This window comes from Schistocerca piceifrons, chromosome 3, assembly GCF_021461385.2.
Source record: "Schistocerca piceifrons isolate TAMUIC-IGC-003096 chromosome 3, iqSchPice1.1, whole genome shotgun sequence".
Classification (NCBI taxonomy): domain Eukaryota; kingdom Metazoa; phylum Arthropoda; class Insecta; order Orthoptera; family Acrididae; genus Schistocerca; species Schistocerca piceifrons.
The window spans coordinates 292,010,269-292,030,863 of record NC_060140.1 but is presented as its reverse complement, the minus strand read 5'-3'; the positions used below and the strand labels follow the sequence as shown (position 1 = coordinate 292,030,863).

The 20,595-nt window shown below is 36.4% G+C and overlaps 1 protein-coding gene and 1 non-coding gene across 7 annotated transcripts in view; both read right to left on the bottom strand.

Annotated features, from left to right (window-relative positions):
• Window positions 1-20,595, bottom strand: part of LOC124789556 (N-acetyltransferase 9) — an 87,227-nt gene that overhangs the window by 30,981 nt on the left and 35,651 nt on the right. For 4 of the 6 annotated variants that reach the window (XM_047256956.1, XM_047256955.1, XM_047256960.1 and 1 more), the window contains exons 2-3: window positions 16,231-16,340; window positions 7,231-7,287 (exon numbers count right to left, since the gene is read on the bottom strand). In XM_047256956.1, coding sequence (XP_047112912.1) covers window positions 7,231-7,287; window positions 16,231-16,340 — 167 coding nt within the window. Of the gene's footprint in view, window positions 1-7,230; window positions 7,288-16,230; window positions 16,341-18,968; window positions 19,004-19,660; window positions 19,785-20,595 lie in introns of those variants that run through there. The other 2 variants (XM_047256958.1, XM_047256957.1) reach the window with 2 other exon arrangements.
• Trnat-agu lies at window positions 20,141-20,212 on the bottom strand. Its single transcript has one exon. It is a non-coding gene; the product is annotated as a tRNA-Thr (tRNA).

Here is a 20,595-nt window from a genome sequence, read left to right as displayed (position 1 = left end):
TACCTTCTCAAACTGCAAGGACCAAGACAATGAGTAGACCATCAGTGAAGCGTGGGATTCTGCATTGAAATTGTTATTTACTTTATGCCAGTGTTCTTCTGACTGGAGGTTATCATGTGACATGGAACCTAGTGGAGCATTTGCAGACACACACCCGTGATGGAAGGCTACTGTTGTGTACTTCATTATGCATCACCACCTGAAGATATCCTCTTCATTAGACATTAAAATAATGTACCACTTTGATACACTGATCCTGTGTCATTCCCGAGAAGTTTTCTTTTAAGACATCCACAAAGATATACTTCAATCTTATTTGTGGTTTGCAGCTGTGAAAAATGATATAATGCCCTTTGTTGGAAAGCTCTGTAAATGGAAGTGGGACACAGTTGACAATCAGAGAGGACATCACAACAAAGGAGGCATAGACTTGTTCCAGAACAATAAGCATTCAGGTTAAGCATGAGTTCACATGAAAATGTTAAAAGTTGAGAATCTTATAGAAATCTGAATCTGAATTCCTATCACTTTAGGCTCTTAGGATGTGTAAGAGTGAGCCATGATCATTCTCATTCCTGCACACATGTATCTTTCTGTTGTTTTCTTTGTGTGTGCAAGGATGATATAATCAATAATGGTGTTAAAATATATTAGCATGAAACATGAACAAAGTTACAACTTTTCTAAAATTGTAATTGGTGTGTTTTCCTATTGGTAATCCACCTTCCCCCCCCCCCCCCCCCCCCTCCCATCTACTTTGCACTTCCTTTGGACTTGCATTAAGATCTCTCAAATTTGACAACAAAGTAAATCAATTGTTGAATGCAAGGTGCAGGAACCTCATTGGATCTTTCGGAGCTAGAAGATTGCTTATTAGATATAGGTCAGATGCATTTAAAAACACTGGAAGGATGACTAAAGCTGACACAAAAAATTTCCCTCTGCTTAAAACAATTACATATGTATGTGGCGTCCATTCTTTCCAGTATGTCCAAAGGAACAGACACCATTTTTGATCCAGCAGCCATTATGAATTAAGACACAACGGAATTACAGACACCAAATATATGTATAATTAAGGTGAGATGACCATGATCTCTTCAGTGCAGATGTACACCAGTCTCAAACACACAGAAATTGGTGAAATGCTGCAAGTAATGAGAATAAAGGGAAGGGGGCACTACATTAGTAATGTGAGGACAAGTTGAGAATGTTGGTCTGATGAGAGACATGCTACAGTAGTTTGTGCAGTTGCAATGGCCATTGTGTCTGGATGGCTTAGTGATCAGAGCATCCGAAGGGTTCAAATCCCAGTCTGGCACAAATTTTCAACTTTCCCCACTTATTCCAATCAATGTCCACTCATAGCCAATGTCTGTAATTCCTTTGTATCTCAAAGTACTGACCTCATAGCGCTGCACACCTATTCAGTCTTCAAAGTGCAGGTGTGATATTTTGATGAAGTGGCCATAGCAAATTGGAACAGAACAATATTCACATCTGATTAAAAGTCACTTTCAAGCAGTCCAATATCAAACCTCAAATCAATTACATTTTCAAATGATGGTATTGGTATGTCAATGCCATAACTTGCCTTTTGCCAAGAGTATTATAAAATAGGCTTGTTCTTTGGAACAGAAAGTTGATTGTACATCACAGAGTGAAGTCTGATAATGAAATGATGATTGTTTTACTTTACTTATGGTTTTTCACATTTCATAAAAACATTTTCACATTTCATAAAAACAACATCCTTCTCTTATAGAGCTTACCAATATCTTGAGCATAATATCCTTTATCAGAAAACCTTCATTTAACAGAGTGTGATTTTTATGGGCTGACCAGAAATCAAATAGCAATAGACTCTTCGCATCATGTCGAACAAGGACTGTAGTCAGAAAACTGTTCTTGTGCTCTTTTGTCATTTGTTCACTTTTGCTCGCCTCCACACGAACATTTTGTGGACATGTTGTTTCAAGTTTCTTTGAAACCAACTGTTGCACCTTCTTACTAGTACTGTGATCTTATTGTACATCTTTACATATGATGAATGTAGTAATATGCCTGGCAAGCTTCCAGTTTGTTGATAAAAGTAACAAAGTTGTGAAATTGTCCAGGGCAACCATTTTACGAATTTCTAGTGCCCACATTCACTGATTCCAATAGTGAATTGCAGATCCAATGCTCTTGCCCAATCAGATTGTGACATTGCATATTCTTTTAAAGTTTTTTATTGTATCAGCCTGTTTCCCTTGAAGTGAGCTCGCTCTCACCTTTCGCTAGTCACAAGATCTAATATTACCTTGCAACCTGATTTACTTTGAATGCGCTTGTAGTTTCTCATACATTTGCTTTAGGAGTTGAAGCCATGATTGCAATAGTATTCATAAATGTTCTCGAGTATGTTGTCATTAATACATTTTAATAAACTTGCCCTTGAGATTTTGGATGGAGCCGGTTCATACTCACTCCCACATTGAAGGTACCCGTTGCTCTGGAGATAAAGTCTTGTATTGCTGGCTGAGCCAACTTCAGGTATGGACTCTTCCTGTCTTCCAAAATTATTATATTTATCTAGCATATCACCTTGCATTTCCACATCATCCTCATTGTATTTGTGAATTATTATGCATATTTATAGCTTTAAGTCCTCGATGCTGATTATGTTTCCATAATCAGCATGTTCCAACTTTGCCTTTACCTTTTTGACAACATTCATGGCATTAATTTACCTTATGATACTGATGTACACACTTTACACCCCACAACCAAACACTCCAAACGATGGCTTCCTGCTGCAGCTACACAATTCACACAACAAGAGTAAGTACTTATTAGTGCAGGTGCAATGGGCCACCGTCGGATGGCACTAGCAGATGAATGGCTCATGCCACTGCTTGTGGGGTGACCGATTTATATTTCAAGCACATTTTTGTACAGTTCTGAGTGTTCAAGGTCATATACTTCTCTTTTGAGTACAAAATACTATTAATACCAAAGACAAAAATGATGATTTAAGTTTCTGCTTACCTTAGAGGCATTTGTCTGTTGAATAACACAACATAAAAATGCATCACTATATGCTACTAATTTAGAAAGAACTGCATTTAAATGTGGCAACATTCCAGAATCCGCATCCAAGCAGTCATTTCAAAATGTTGTAACACTATCACACATATTTTCCCAATAATAAATATGAGGCATGATTTGCATAGGAAAGATTCTACTATAGTGGCTTGTTTCATTCAGGTTGTTTAGGGTAGAATTATATCTTCATAATCCACACTTGAAGTTACTCAAAAGACATCCTGTTTCTAGAACCTATACAATATTTCATGATCAAGAGTCTTCTCCATACTAACTGCTAAAAGCGACACTGTGATAACAGTTCGCTTATGCAGAGCAACTGGGGTAGCTTCTTGCCTGAAGTAGTTAGAATATTGTTCTTCCAAACAGACTGTATTCAGACATTTGAAAAGAATTTCTTCTGATTGGAAATTCATTTACTATATCATGGCTTCACCAGATGATGTGTTTTTTTGTTACATACTGCCTATATTTTTACTCCCATATGGTAGAGGGAAAATTATACAGGACTAGAATGTGTGACCTTCTCCCAGATGAGATGTTGTATTATAAAATTATTCCACAACTGTCTGTACTATAATGTATAGTGATGTGATGAGAATACCAGTTGCTGTACTTCTAACCACCTGTATGTCCACCCCCACTCCCCCTTTTCTTCATCCAAAAATACTCCTCAAACTCTCTCATACTTCCGTGGCTTGGCAAGGAAGAGGGTGGTGCGAGAGAAATTAACAGGATGTATAGTAAACTATTTCCAATTTTTTAAAATTATTCATTAAGACTTCAACATAACTGTCAAAAGGCCACTAATTTATCTCCCAATGTTTTGAAAGTTTCTCTTACCACATGAGATGAATGGTCCCCATGGTTAGCATTATTGGCTACGCTGCAGACAGGCCAAGTTTAATTCCCAGATTTTTATGAGGCTGAAGTGTTTGGAATGGGGTACACTTGGGCTTGTAAAGCTAAATGAAGAGCTCCTTTAAAAAATAAGCAAGCCCTAGTAACATCAAATTGAAAGGCCAGTATCAGTCTGGAAATCATGTTAATTTATTTACTTTTACTTGAAGTGAATGCCAGGAAAGTCCCTTACGGCAGGCTGTCTGTTTTTGCGTCCCCATCCTGTACAGATCGATAATGATCTTGACACCAATGGGATCTTAAGCACTAACCAAACAACCTTCCTTCCATCAGTCCCAGTGCTCTGGGTTTGAATCTTCAGCTCTTATAAGGTAGCCAATTTAGCCATGTACTTCATTTTAATGTGTACATATGACCAACTGGACACATAATATCCATATTGTCCACTGAGCACCTATTTTCGTAGTTTAATTTTACAGGTGGTTTTTGTGGTAGATGTAACTAGATCGGGAAGTGGCCACTTAAAATGGAGATGGGTGCCAAATTTCAATTGAGCAGTGTGTGCAATGACAGTTAAGCAAAAGAAAGGATTTAAAAGCAAAGAATGACCTTGTTGTTGAGCTGAAGAGGATCACTCGACCTCACTTCAAAATGCAAATTTTTCCTCTTAGGAAACAGTTGGGAAGTCCTTGACTCACAAGGCAGATGTCTACAGAGTCACAAAGAGCATTGTGGACTTCAAAAATCCCCAAAGATATGACATGGCCAAGGAGCTGTTCAATGGATTGTCAAATGTTGTATGAAGTATATATTGGAAGATATAATGAACAAAATTAGATCAGACAGTATATGAATAACAACAGGAATGTCTTGTTAAAAGATGATGAGGGAGTAGAGATGGAGTGGCTTGTCTTGTTAATGAGCAAAGCCACACCACTTTTGTCCTCTCACCACCAATAACCTTTCCTATATAATGCACAAAATGCATCTCTTTTATGTAAATGCATCATGATTTTTTCGTATTAGGAATGTTGTCCATCCCACTGCACTGCTATTTAGAAGTGAGGATTTATTTACTCTCTTTACTCTCTGTGAGCTGAATTTCACTCTTCAGAATTGTGAGAAGAAGAGTGACATTTTGCCTCTTCCATACAAATATCTACCAATCCACATTTGTCTTAACCATCAATGAGATGAGAGTATTGTACACTCAAGTGGTTTGACATAGCTGCTTTATGCTTGCATCTATTTTCTTCTAGTAAGTTTCACTTTATGTTAAGAAAATGTTATCTATTGAATGGGATGCTATTGTGCAGTTTTCCTTAGATACTACAGCAGTGTCAATTTGACTATCTGCTGCTTTCATTGACAGTGCGAGACTGAATCTTTGTTGCAGTGTTAGCTTCAGATACAGGCTTTCCCACAGCTGTAGTAGAGGAATATGCAAAACTTGGAAGCTGAAATGCCTTGAACACTTTTTTAGCTTCACTGTATGCAATTTTCTTGATTACAACTATTGAACTCAATACAAAAGGTATATTTTCTTCACACAAGATGATTACCTAAACAGTTAACACACTAAAATGTGGTTAGGTATTGCAATTCTGATTATCAACATCTATCACAAATAGGTTCATCTATACACATAACAGACTGAGCGAGGTGGCACAATGGTTAGCACACTGGACTCACATTCGAGAGGATGATGGTTCAAACCCGCCTCCGGCCATCCTGGTTTAGCTTTTCTGTGATTTCCCTAAATCACTTCAGAAAAATGCCAGGATGGTTCCTTTGAAAAGGCATGGCTAACTTCCTTTCCCATCCTTTCCTAATCTGATAGGACTGATGACCTTGCTTTATGGTCCCCTCCCCCAAATCAAACAACCAACCAACATATAACAGTGGTTTGCCCAACAAACGTGTTTTGATGCGTCGCATATTGTTTGGTGTGGACAGCCAGGCCTTCATAGACTCCTTAATATAGGTGTGTGTAATGTTAATACAAATGTCATTGATTTCTCTAACACACAACTTCTTTTTTCACAATGTTCTTTATTTCAGTTATCCCTGTACCTTCTGAATGTTCATGTAATTCTTTTAAGTCAACATCACAGCACATCACAACAGTAAATAAGATTACTGTATAGTTTAGAGAAGATGAGATAGTCTCCCAGCTTATGCGAGCTTAGATGGTTTGCTGTTTGTCATGCCATAGAATTTGTAATCAGAAAGGAGACATTTCACTACCTATAACACTTTTCAAGGTACCTGTTATTCCTTCTAATCTGTTTTCAGTACTAAACAGAAAAACTTTTTCTCATAATAACAGTAAATTGTATCTGACACAGTTCTTGGATTTAATTTGATTTGACAGCTGATCAGGGAGATTCCCTTCTCAACTGTCTTTGTTAGTATATCTTAGCAGTCCACTCAAAGCAGTAGTAGTGTTGAAAAGTTCTCAATGTTTTTCACAAAGCTCCCATGAGAAGCTTGGTAAACAACAGACCGCTCACATGTCTGAGAGTGTTTACTACACCTGAGACTTGACATGCTGTGTGATATTAACTATTTTGTCTCTACAATCATTCACCACTTCAGTGCACCATACCCAGTGAGACTGAGGTTGGTTTCATAATAATTTCTCCATTCTAGGCTACTGTGTCAAAACATTTTGGATCAGTCAAAGCAAAATTAATAAAGGGAGATTTGAAGTCAAGCCAATGGCCTAATCACAAGGGCAGTTAGGTTTTGTGTATATTCAGGATAAGGCAGAAAGTGGGTTGCAGAGGAAAAGGTATTATGAATTTCCAGGAGTGGTTAATGGATTGATGTACTAAGCACTGTAGTGGATTCACAATAATTCTGGCAGGTGCTTAGAGTTCTGCATTGGTCAGTAAATACAGGGCTGTGAGATTGTACTCTGTATGTTGTGCTGCAGATACTTGATGGAAATCCTCAATTACATAATTTATTTATTTTTTACGATGTCTTATAACAGATCTAATAATTCTGGAATATAAATAAATATTTTAAATAATCTGTAGCCTATCAACAGCCTTACAGAAAACAAACAGTATGTTTTGAGTTTGCATGGCACCCTGCATCAAATTTCTTTTCTAGGTGTTGAATTCTTGTACTTGGTTATTGGATTAAAAAAAAGCAAAGCTTGTGGCTGTCTTTCAGAGTACTGTCTCCTTTCCATAATCTAAAATTGTTAGAATACTTAAAAATCATATTTGATTGTGAAAATGCCACAGCAACTCTTTTTGTAGGTGTACTTACCAATTTCATTGCCACTTCTTTTGAATTCTTGTTTTTCAATTATGATGAATGTGCATTCTAGAATAAAATAAAAGAAACAGTATATGAGAACTTGCATTTCATGTGCTCTCTGTAACATTATGTTAAGTATATCATTCTGTTGACATGAAGGCAAAGTTTACTCGAAAATAATAATGCCGGGAGATTTGTGTGTAAAAGTGGGTTATTTACGTAATTCGTTCAGAGGTACTGAAACTATTGGATATGAGGTGGAGGAGCAGAGGGTGGTTTAATTATAGAAGTAGAGATGCAGTCAACAAGAGAAAAGTGGCCAAGTATTATGGCCAACAAAGCAACAAGATGAAAGAACAAGGTTGGGATACTTTGAAACAGCTAAAGAAGCAAGAAAACTCCTCCGCACAGAAAAGCAAGAGTGTATAAAGTAAACATCAAGATAACACTGGCAGAAAAAGATCGAACAGTAGGCCTTACAAGATACTTTTCCATGATTCTCAAATTTTTCAAGAAAGGATATAATGCAAGAATTGGTGTGACCTGCACTCCAGCTGTAGGTCAAGTGTGTCTAGTGCCCAGATAGGTTGGTTGCAGGTCCTCAACTAGGCTCCTCACTAGCACTGAGCCAAAGCCAGTTTTCATCAGAAAGCACAACAGACCTCCAATTTGCCCTCCAGTGAGCTGTCACTTGGCACCACTGAATTCACAAATGGCCATAGTTTGGGATTGGTGCAATGCACACTACAGGGTCTCTGGCTCAGAGCTGTCCTTGACATAACTGAGACTGAAGTCTAGTGAGTTCTGTTTGCGAGAGTGTGTGTGTGCATACGTGTGTCTATTGTTGACAAAGGCCATTGGCCAAAAGCTTTAAGTGTGAAAATCTTTTTGTTGTGCCTATCTGCGACTCAGCATCTCCGCTGTATGGTGAGTAGCAACTTTCCTTCTCATAATATTATAACAGTTCATTGTGTCACTGTTGTGCCAACTGTTGCTCAAATTGCTGCTGCAGATACAGTATGATGCACTAGAGCCAGTCGCCAAACATGACAGTTTTTCCCCTCCTGATAGTGCCATGTGGGCATCTGGAGCCTCGTCTTTCTGCAACCATACATTCTCATGACAACCACTGCCAGCAATCATGCACAGTGGCTACATTCCTGCCACGTCTTCCTGCAATATCACAGAGGGAACATCCAGCTTATCACATCCCTATTACATGACGTCATTCGATTTCAGTGAGGTGTTGATAATGGCATCTTTTACATCATAAATCATTCTTGACTAACATCAAGTCACCATGTCCAATCTCAAAAGTAACTAACACCCATGACCTTTACAGTGTGTATTTCAAACAAATCTGATGTGCATTCCTTTAGTGGTGCCACTAGTGCCACCTATATGCGACTGCCCCAAAATCTGAAAAGAAATAATCTTTCAGATGTAGAAACATGGGTACTAACTTTCATTCGTGTCACACACCTCCTTCTTGTTGTTGCAATTTTTTTTTCCACCAGCGTGTTATAGCTGACAAATTGTAGAAATAGTGGCTTATGAAATATTCTTTTATTTTGTTTTTAAATGCCCATACACTTTTTCACCAGAAAATAAAACTTCATTCTGAACTTTAGAGTTGCATAGCCATATGACAATTATTTCTACTTTTAGTATTGGTGTCACGAATTTGCAAGTTTATCCTACCTCCACTCTTGTTATTAACTACAGTGGGAATATATGCATTGACATGCAAGGGTAAGAATCCCCGAGTCTGTGAAGATGGTCCTGCAACATGTTTGGTTATCAACTTTACACAATACTTTTACTGCTCACTTGTTTAGAGTACATACTTTTTTCACCTTGGCTGCAACAGCCCTGAAGCTCATGCCATACAACAGAACTGAGGGAAAGTATTCCAGAAATACTGTCTGCATGATGACACAGAGAGAAAGATATTTGAGTGCAGAGCAAGCAGGAACAAGTGTTGTGGTTTACTTATCTACAGTCTAGTACTACCTCAGTTAGTTATCCATGTGGACACCCAGAACTATCATACATGAAGCATCATCCAGTGTATGCCCATTAATCTCTACTTCTGATACCTGTAAATGATTTTTATTTGTTTGGAATTGCATAATATTAGTTTCAGAAAGATTAAGGTGAAGCTATTGGCTGGGAACCAGTTGTAACCATGTTCCATTATTCTCCTGGCTACATCTGGTATGGGTGTGTTTGGCCCTATATCAATACATTTGTATCATCACTAAATGTTACAGTTCTCAAAGAGTGTTCCAATGGCCTGGGTAAATCATTTATTCAGGCAACAAATAAGAGTGGGCCAAGATCTGAAACATGTGCTACACCATATTTAATGTTTTTCAACTCTGAAACTTAATCTTATTCCTGTTGTATCATTTGAATAATGTGGCCCACCATTTTCTGTTGTTAAGATATGACTCATTCCATGCAAGGGGAAACATCATGCAAAGCAGGGCTCACCTCAAATGGTGGTCAATGTGGGATCACTGAATTGGTGATCTGGCTATCATTAGGTAATAACTGCTTTAACCTTTGGCATGACGAGATCAGGGGTTGGGGGTGGGGGCATAGGAATTACAATTTATCACCAAATTATGCCTGTTGCATTTGTCATTTCTATGATTTCACATGGCTGAATACTAAGGACTCATTCTGGTTTTTAAAACTCCAGGAAAGGTTAGATTGCAATGTTTTCAAAATAAATTATACTATTATATCAATAATTTCTCATATCATAGCAACACACAAAGTAAATGTTTATTTGTGAAACTTAAATTGGTGAAAGCTCAAAGAATATTACAACAAATACTCAAATTCCTCTCAACAGATTGCACACCAACTTCTACAATATCTGGATAATCAGTTGAGGGATGACTTGGACTGCCTGACTGCATTGATACAACACTGTCACTGTGCAACTTTTTAATATCAACATGACACTTGTGCAAATAACTACTTGTGTTCTCTCATCCAGATTTAATTGCCTACAGAAGTGTTGTAGGGTGAGGTCATTGTTACTTTTTCATATCTCTACTATATTTCATTACTTCATCATAATAAAAAGATACTTATTTATACATTTACCCTCTTATCTCACTAGTTTCTAAATATTTGTTTACACTATTCTGTCTGTCTGTTCCAGCATCAACTTAAATGACTCATTTCAACAGCTATCAAGTGACCACTAATTGCAAGTGATAACTGACTTAGCAACAGAAACAAGTCAGTGATTCAGGCTCCACTTCATCAGTAGTCATTACTGAATTCTTTGTTGAGTCATATAAATTAGGTTTGTAGCAGATTCTCTATAACAAAATTATAGATACTACAGTAGAGCATCAGTTATCTGAACTAACTGGAAGACATGGGTTATCAGAAAATTGGTTTATTTAGAAAAGTGAACTGCATACCTCTATTTACCAGTTTACCAATAAAAACTAAATATATTTATAATAATATGGATCTCTTTTATTATTACAAAGGCAAGTACAGTAGAAACATATGTATTACAGCCTAGTAAACAAAAAAACAAAAAAATTACATAGGATATACGAATTTGGGTATACAGTACATATGTAAAGAATTAACACTTTAAAAATCCTTAATTTTGATTCACACACTTTTTTCATGACAGGTTTCTGATACTGGTTGCTTTTATCTAGAGCTCCAAATCACTGGAAGGTAGTGTCTAAACACATAAATGCTTCAGAAGTGGGCAGTACATATTCACTTTTTCTTCCAGACCACTAGATGATGAGATGGTGGCAGTGTCAGCTCTATATGCGATGAGATTTACAATCTTCCTATCCTGTATGACTTGGTACCCTGGATCTGCATCGTCGATAGTCATCCATTCTGGAATTTTTTCTTCATCACCACATTCATGGCAGACATACCAGTCCTTATTTCCTTTTCAATTAGACTTTGAGAACTTTCCATTGTACCCTAAATTTTATTCCAAGATTTTTTTTAAAAATCTGTTCCTTTACACTATCCCATGCTGTTTTGATCTTTAAAATCAATATTTATATGATTTCTTAACACACTTTTGTCTCTGCCTTCTTCTTGTTCAAACAATAACGTTTCTGTAACACAGTTTGAAACACTCAATAACAGCTTGATCCATGGGCAGTAATAAAGAGGCTACGTTAGGTTGAAGAAACATCACTTTTATGAACTTGACATTTTCATTTAAGATATCACTTGATGAATGAGTTATTGCACTTTTAAGGAGCAGTGATGTTTTCTCCCTTTTGCTATTCTTTAACTGATGAGCTTTTACAGAGGGTGCAAAAACTTCCATAAACCATTCCATGAAAATCATATCATCCATCCAGGCACTCTTTTATGAGAGGTAAGCTATAATCATCACAGATATTTTAACATGCTTGAAACAACAGTTTTTTACTCTTACCAGTGATGAGCATAGGCAATTGGTGGCTACCAGTAGTATTAGACACAAGCTAAAGCAGTAATACGATCTCTGCTTATTTTAGGACCAGGTACTGCCAATCACAAAGTGAACCGTACTGCCAATCACAAAGTGAACCCAGATTTTTCTTGGCAAAGCATTCCAATTGAGTCCAGTTTTATCGGCATTATAAACGTTTTTCAGAGCATAATCTTTGTCCCTAAGTATGTCCCTTAGTTTTACTGTCTGCTGAAGAATCAACAGACAGTTTTTCTCCTTGTATTTGAAGCTCAAGAATGCCATGCCTTGACTATAAGTGTGCTTGGTTTAAATTTGATGGCCCACCAAGATTTTTATTAAATTGAATTGCCTTTTCGCACATAATGGGACCTTCATATAAATCTGTGTTCGTTGCAAGCTCCATAGTTTTATGACATGTTGATACATTGATAGAATCAACTTTAGATATAAAATTTGTGATCCTCATCTTTTGCTTTTAATATCCATAACTGTCAACTTACCACCTTGCACTCATAAGAGAATTTAATTGCAGATTCACCTTACTCAAACCTTTTATTTATCTCTTACTTAACTGTCGAAGAAAGGACAACATATTTAAATTTATGCATTTTACATCACAAATTTACTTTACATGGCTAAGTTGACACAAGTGATCGTAACAGAGTGCAAATGGTTACTAATGTCAGCAACTCAGCAATGGTGCAGGGTAAGGGGGGGGAGGGGGTGCACCATGACCTTTGAGGAGGGGTGGGGGGTGGGGGGATGGCCTAAGTGAATAACAGTTCGGTTAAGCAGGCAATTAGCTGAATGACTTTTGGATAACCTATGCTCTACAGTATTGCAAAATATCTGAATGATTATGTAGAACTCTACAAAAGTTTTGTCCCATTTCACCTCAAATTACAGTATTGAATATTTCTTGAATGTTGTAACTTCATAATGGACTGACTTACTAGAATATGAATGAGCACTTTCTTGTTGCATTTTTCATGTTTTGGTATATCTGTAGAGCAAAGGGGATAATGAATGGTATCCAAATGCAACACAAATGCAACACAATAACATATGAGATTAGCAACCAACTGCACCTTTGTTTTCAAGAAATAACATTTTTCAGTATAAATCTACATGTACTCCATTCCACATCATGTCACTCAGCTATCAATAATAAAGGGTGGTGACTACAATGAAAAAAGCGAGATGTCGTACTTACAAAGGAGGTACCCAGAATTTCAGAATTTCTTGTAATCCACGAGAGAGTTGAAAACAGTAATAATTTCAAAGTGGCATTTTAGCCTGATGGTTAAGTTATTTGGTTGTTGTGTTGAAGGCTGTGGTTTCAAATACCATTGGATGCAATCCACTTTCTTTCTTGAAAAGGCTGCAATCATTATTTTAATTCAATTAATTGGTTTAAATATGTATATTTTTTCACTTCCAATCCTTTGTTGTTTCATTTTAATCATTACCTAAAAATTTTAATTTTCTCTCATTTTTTCTTCCTTTTATTTATTTATTGTTTCTTATTTGAATGTTTAATTATTGAAACACCTGACAAAGAACAGGGAAGTGCAAATTGGAAATGTTCTGAAACACATTCAAAACCTGAGGCAGCTCCACTTTTAAACTGCAGTCATCTTCTGGCAAGTTTCTTATAACCTGTATTTTTATTTCTTCCTACCATAAATGCTTGTATCAATTTTCTTTATGAACAACATACCAGCAGTTGGTTCAGTATAGATTTATGTAGGCCAAGGTGTGAAACACCCATCCATGGCATCCTACTCCTTCATGACAGTGTGCAGCCACACACTGCTGCAGCTCCAAGACACAAAATGGAACAATTACATAGTACCAAATGACATGGCAAAATATTTAGTACTCTGGACTCACATTCTGGAGGACAACTGTTCAAATTTGTGTCCAACCATCCAGACGTAGGTGTGCTGTGATTTCCCTGTATCATTCCAGGCAAATGTCAAAATGATTCTTTGAAACGTCATAGCCAATTTCTTTCCCCATCCTCGAAATTATCCAAGCTTTTGCTCCGTCTATAAGATCGTCATTGTCAATGGGACATTAAAACATAACCTGCTGAGCAGTTACATTGTCCAGAAGATCATCCTCCTTTCATTTCACTCTTGTCATAAGGTAACTATCTATTTACTAGATTTAGATGGGAGTACATTTTTGGGTGAGAGAGAAGCACACATTTTTATGTACAATAATAAGAAGTGTTGATACAGATGGAGGTTAAATAGATTAACAGTTTATCTCAGCGACGAGTTATTAAACATTTATCATTTACATTCTGTCATTGGCGCATTTTTTGAATGTAGCTTGTACAGATTAACGATTACTTAAGACAGTGAACACATGAAGATGGACTATTGAGTTTGTGCTGTGTTTTTTCTAATTTTCACATGTTTATTTTTCTCTTTATTACCACTCATGTTCCATAAAATCTTCACTTCCCACTTTTTCCTCTTCAGTGACTCATGAAGTAAACTATGGTTCTGAAACTTTGTGGATCAGTGTCACATTCTTGTGACAAGTATGGATCACGGCATAAATATGTGATAGCAATACGATGAGTATAGTGGATATAGAAGTGTCCTATGATGCATGGAGTATAACATCTGAATTAATACTTTGTCACATGGGGGCTTGGTATTGACTGGCAGCATTACTTATTTCTTCTGACCAATTTTGCCTTCTTAGCTAGGAAAGAGAATTACAATTATTCAGCAGAATGTGGGATGTAGTTTATTCGTCTCACAACATAAAGTTACAAATCAAAGAGTTTTGTACTGGAGACACATCAAATTACTTTAAAGAAAATAAGGTTATAATAATTAAACAATGGAAAATCCAGGATGGAATGTAACAATACCAGAGAAGGAAAGTTGCTACTCACCATATAACAGAGATGCTGTCATGATAGGCACAACAAAAATTAATTGTGTGAATCTTTTTGTTGTGTCTATCGTGACTCAGTATCTCCGCTATACGGTAAATTATAATAATTAACATATTTAAGCAATAATTTCTGAATTTTTAGACATGAACAATTTAACAAGAACATTTATAACACTTACGGTCATTTTGCAGCTTACAACACAATTTATACAATATATTAACAATTTATTATACTGTATATAATATTTATTGTTTCTTTTATTTTCAAATTGCCAAACTGTCCTGCATAAATTCTTCAAGTGAATAATATCATTTTTCCACTAATGTATTAAATAAGAATCTTTTAGTGAGCCAAACTCCATATTTAACAGATTTGTGTTATTTAATTTATTGTAAATCCTGTTTACAATGGTGTTTGAGCCTAAACTTTTAAATTATGTGAGGGAAGTTTGTACTGTGTCTGTGACAAGTACTGTAATTGTGGTTGAAATGAAAATTGTCAAGTGAGTTTTGATTTTTATATATGAAAATAAATTTTTTTTAGATGTACAGAGAAGGAATGGTTAGCATTTTTAATTTTTTAAATAATGGGTGACATGGTCAAATAATATATAATGTCTGATGGACAACAAAGTTAAATTTGAAAACAAACTGTAAAAATGTCTTCTTGTCAACTCTGTCTATTCTATATAATAATTTATATTTTTGTAACCTGTAAAAGGCAGTATGTGTAACTAACCCATACCTGCACTAAAAAAAAATTTTTTTTAATCTTGTAACTGGTCAGCAAGTAACCATATATACAAATGAATGTGTAATATCAGTGTAAAATGTTCTATTCTACATCCTTAGAATTAATCATATAAACAGTCAACTACCACACTAGCTAGGTCTGGCAGCTAGAAAGAGCCCTCCATCAGTCCAGTGGAAACCAGGAACTGAGGGGAGTAAGTTTATGCAGTATGCTTGATTTTGCTTTTCTTCCATGGCATGGTGAAACAGAGAAATGTTTTGAGCCATAAAATTCTTGGTTAGAGCATACAGCTCTGTCTCAAGAGAGTGGCAGAGCCTCACTTGCCACCAGGTGATAACTTTTTAATTTGTGAGATATCTGTCATGGTGCTGTGCCCTATGAGCAGGGGCTCTTCCTATGGGCATCACCCAGTGAGAGTAATGGTGACATGGCTTGATGGCTATTGCCCGGAGTCCTGGTGCCCACATACTCCTCAGAATATGTGGGGAGATAACAGCTCAGGCATCAATGGGTGACCCCTGCGTTGTAAGGGTGTAACCATATGGGTATTTACCATGCTGGATACTGTGCGTAATTTCCTGCACGTCCCACACTTCTGTAAAAAAACATATGAAAAGGGTGGAGGTCAAACCCAGATATGGGGACCGAACATGAGTTAAGTGAAGTAAGTGACGTAAAATAAATAAAGTGGGAAAGGTCATAATTCACACCTGAGAAAAGGTACAGTCAGAGAGTAAGATTGCAGCACTTGCCTTCCATGATAAAGTTCATTCACTACACATCTACTCCCCTAAACTAAAAAAATAAACAATCAATAATTTCAGTATGTGACTTGTCTGTTTAAGATCCCAGAAACTGAAGTTCTTACTGTTGGCATCATGAAGCCAGCTTTGTTGCATTGAATATTCTTCTTCGAGTGTTAATGGTTCAGAGGCAGTGAGATGCTGAAGCTCTTCAGATTGCATCCATCCATGATATCTAAAAATAAAATATAGGAAAAATATTAGGAAATTTAATGTTGTTACATATAATTCCAAAGCTTTCAACAATTTAATGCCATGGACATAGATATAAGTTCTCACTAAAACTTTGTCATTCTTGATACTATAGACTCTACATCCCATGAAATATGAGATCAAGAAATGGCATTTCTGCTCAGTTCAAGACAATGCAAAAGGAGATGAAACATACAAAAGTGACAGACACAAAAGAGTTCAATTTTGTTTCATTTAGATACATGACATAATCCAATTAGGCTCTTACGAAAGGACTGCAATAGTGCTGGATATTCACAAGTAACACTTCACCTGTGGAACATGTTACAGTCCAGTCTGTTATGTATTTAAGAGCAGCGAAGACATTCCATATATTGTTACATCTTAAACAACATTGGCAAAAAGCTTTGAATATGAATTTAGAGAGAGAGAGAGAGAGAGAGAGAGAGAGAGAGAGAGAGAGAGAGAGAGAGAGAGAGAGAGTTCCTTCTCAGTGCTAAATGTCAAAATGGCATGTTATAGCTCTAAATATTGTTCCTCAGGCATTAATAAGAAAAGAAGTTACTGTGTCGAAAGCATAAATCCTCTTGATAAAATTTTAAAACTCCAAGAAGACTGAATGACTGGACAATGCTTATATTCAACAAGCAAAATTCCAATTACTATCATACACAAATGTAAAAAACTATCCTAGTTTCAGAACTGTTAGATCCTTCCTTGGGGATGAAAGTACAATATGTTGGGGAAGATTGGAAAGCTGGAGGTAACTATGACCACAGTTTGAGAGGAACTCCCATGTCAGGATTAGGGGAGACAAAAGTGATGGGAAGGTGTCAGGAAGAGTAGGAGGTCAATGATAGTTTATTGGTAAACACAGTGCCATCTTCAGCCCAGAGATACCAGAAGAGCAATGAGAAGTAAAAATGGATTAAGAGGGAGAAAAGTGAGAAATGAAATGAATACTGCAATTAAGAATTACAAGGAGAGCATAAAAGGAAATGAAAAATGATAAAGAAATAAAAAATAATAAAGTGAATAATTGATTAAATAAACACACACATAAATTTAAAAAAAATAGTGGGATGGACTGTTCTACATGGCATTACCAAATTATTTAATTCATAACCTCTAGATTCCTACAACATGAATTAAGAGAGCTGAGTGCATGCTACACCACATGGGCCATTTGGATCTTCCCTCCCAGTACTAGTTTCCCTTAACTATGGAGATGGGATTTTACTCTCCAGCATGTCCTCGTATCCTTCAATCTTTCTGGACTTAAACCTTCATTAACAACCCACTTCCTTTTTTTTAGTATTTCTTTATTTATTTAATCCCTTATTTACTATATTTCTTCCATATTTTCATCTTCTCCCTTTCTTTTTGGGTTTTCCCCATCACTGCCCTGTTTGTTCTTAAATGGACTATTCTTTACATTTCTCTGCCTCTAAACCCATCCTTGCTACTAACGTACTGTTTTATGTGGAGCTCCTAGATTCAACTTTTGTAAACCAATTTCCTAATTCTGCTTTTGGTTGGACATTTAAACACTTCAATATTGAGTCTGGAAATGTGATTCTAGGTGCCAGATTTCCTCTCCCACAATCAGTATTCATGCCAATAAAAATGCTTTGATTTTAAAAATGTTGGTTAAAACAAAGCAATTTTATTTGGAGAGAAAGCTGTACCCACCTATTCCTTTAATGCCAAAGGCTCTCCTACACAATCAATGAATAGTGAGAAAACATTTGCTAATTCTATGTGCAGAAATATGAATATGTCCAAAAGCTAGGGCTGTCTTTTCTACTTTTACATGTGTCCCTTGGCAGTAATTGGAATTTGGCTCCTGAAAGTAAATATTTGCAGTTTTGGTTCCTTACAGTTTTAAAACAGTTAATGTGTAATATGATGGTTATCCAGACAACAAACATGGTAAACTTGTACAAGAGACAAAAAGCCAAGAAAAAAGTTATAAATTCTCGTAAATGTGAAATTAGAAATTATCATAGGTAAACGGTGATTAAAGAAATAATGGGTAAAAGAATTCTGACAGTGGTACTGTTGGAATGAAATGAGCTGAAGTTTTCTGGATTGTAATAGTGAAAAACAATCAGCAACTAGCAATCTTTAAGTTCCTGGCTGCTGATTACCTACAGGTATGTATCGTCATGGAGTTTTCCAAGCCATTTCAATGTCGATAACATTTACTTAAAACATACATACTCTGGAAGTCATTGTGAAGTGCGTGGCAGAGGGTACTTCTGATTGTGCCATATATTAGGATTTCTTCTCATTCTATTTGTCTATGGAGCACAGAGGAACAACTCTTTAACTAACTCTGTAATTAGTGTAAACTTGTATCCACGGGCCCTATGTGAGTGATATATAGGGGACTGTGGTATATTCCTAGATTCTTCAGTTAATACTGGTTCTTGTAACTTTGAAAGTAAAGTTTCATGAGACAAGTAGTATCTTATCTTCAAGCATCTGCCAATTCAGGTTTCCACTTTCCAATGAATCAAACAAACTTATGACCTTCTGTGCTGCCTTTTCTCGACATATTCAATACCCTCAGTTAGTTCCATTTGGAATGGCCAACTACTTTACTCACAATTGAGCTTGTGTGATCATTCCTCTTCATATCACCACAAATTGTTACACCAGGTATTTGTCTGAGTTGATTAATTCCATCTGTGGTTCAATGATATTGTAGTCATCTGACACTTCTTTATGTATTTTGTGAATGTACAATTATATGTTTCTTTAGATTTTACAGCAATTAGCAGTGTATATCTCAAGAGTTTTCAGGTTCCACAATGGACACAACCAATACACCATTTCGCACACACTGTAGACTGTTTAGTAGGCTGAAATGACATTTATTCAGAAATTCTGAAGTACACATTAACAAAGACAAGCATCTGTTACAAGCTTCATTAATAATCAACTGTCATTAAAGAACCACACTGTATTTGTGATTATTTAGGATAAATTTAATATGTGTAAATCTACAGGAAAGTTGCTATTCTGGAAAAAAAAAAGTTGTTGCTTCCTCAGTTATATGAAACGGCTCCCATTTATCTTCTAGCATTAGGTTAATACCTGTATAATAACACTGATGTGGGCACACGTGGAAGAGTCCCTTTGCAGAGCTATGAACAGGTTTAAACAAAAATACATTTCAAGCTAAAGTCCTATGCTACCTTGTCACCACTGTGAGTTCAGCAATTTCTCTGATGGTATATTTCTGGTTTCTAGATAAGTTAGCAAATCCATTTTGCACGCAATATTTCAACAACTGACCTAGTTACTTCCTTCAGGTCCTCTGAATAGTGGTCTTACATATGCTCTCTGTCAATCTTGAAACCACATTATCTAGGCAATAAGCACATTTTGACCAGTACTTGGGGTCTAAAGGCGAACAAAACTGTGGACAAAACAGAATTGTAAACCCAGTTAAAAACCTTAAAATATGCTATTAAGAAGTCACGTTAAACATAACTGTGAAAGCATAGGAATACCACTGACTGCTTTTTTCAGAATGTTTCCTGTAATGAAACTTAAACCTACTATCAGCTGTTAATACTGGCATAATGAATTGTTTTCTTATTGTTTGTAACAGTAAATTTGTTACATACAAAAGGGTGGACTTATTGTACAATTAAGAATGATAGTGAAGAAGAATTATTTTAATCAAATGAAACAACATGATTCCAGAGACCTTTTCAAGTCTCACACATTTATGATGTATATAAGCAAACTGAAGCTATGAATAAAAGTTTGTACTAAGGCTGGGATTTGAACCCAGGTCTTCTACTCACTAGGCAGGTGCACTAACCACTATGCCACCCTGGCACAGAGACCTTTGCACAACTGCACAGATTACCCTAGGATGTCTTGCCTCCTCCCCTGCTGCAGTTTTGTTAGACTTTAAGGGGAATACCAGCTAGGCTGAGGTGCGACTGGGAATTTGAATGGTGGAAGGAGGCAATCTAGCATAGTTCATGCAGTTGTGCAAAGCCATTGTGTCAGGGTGGCGTAATGGTTAGTGCATGTGCCTTCTGAGTAGGGGACCCGGATTCAAATCACAGCCTTGGCACAGATTTTCATTTGTTGCTTAAGTCTGCATGTACACATCATAAGAATTATTTTTACATATAAAGTGTAATATGGAAATTGAGTTGTGTGTTAAGAACATAATCATCTTACATGTGGTCATTGTTACCTGCTGAATGAGG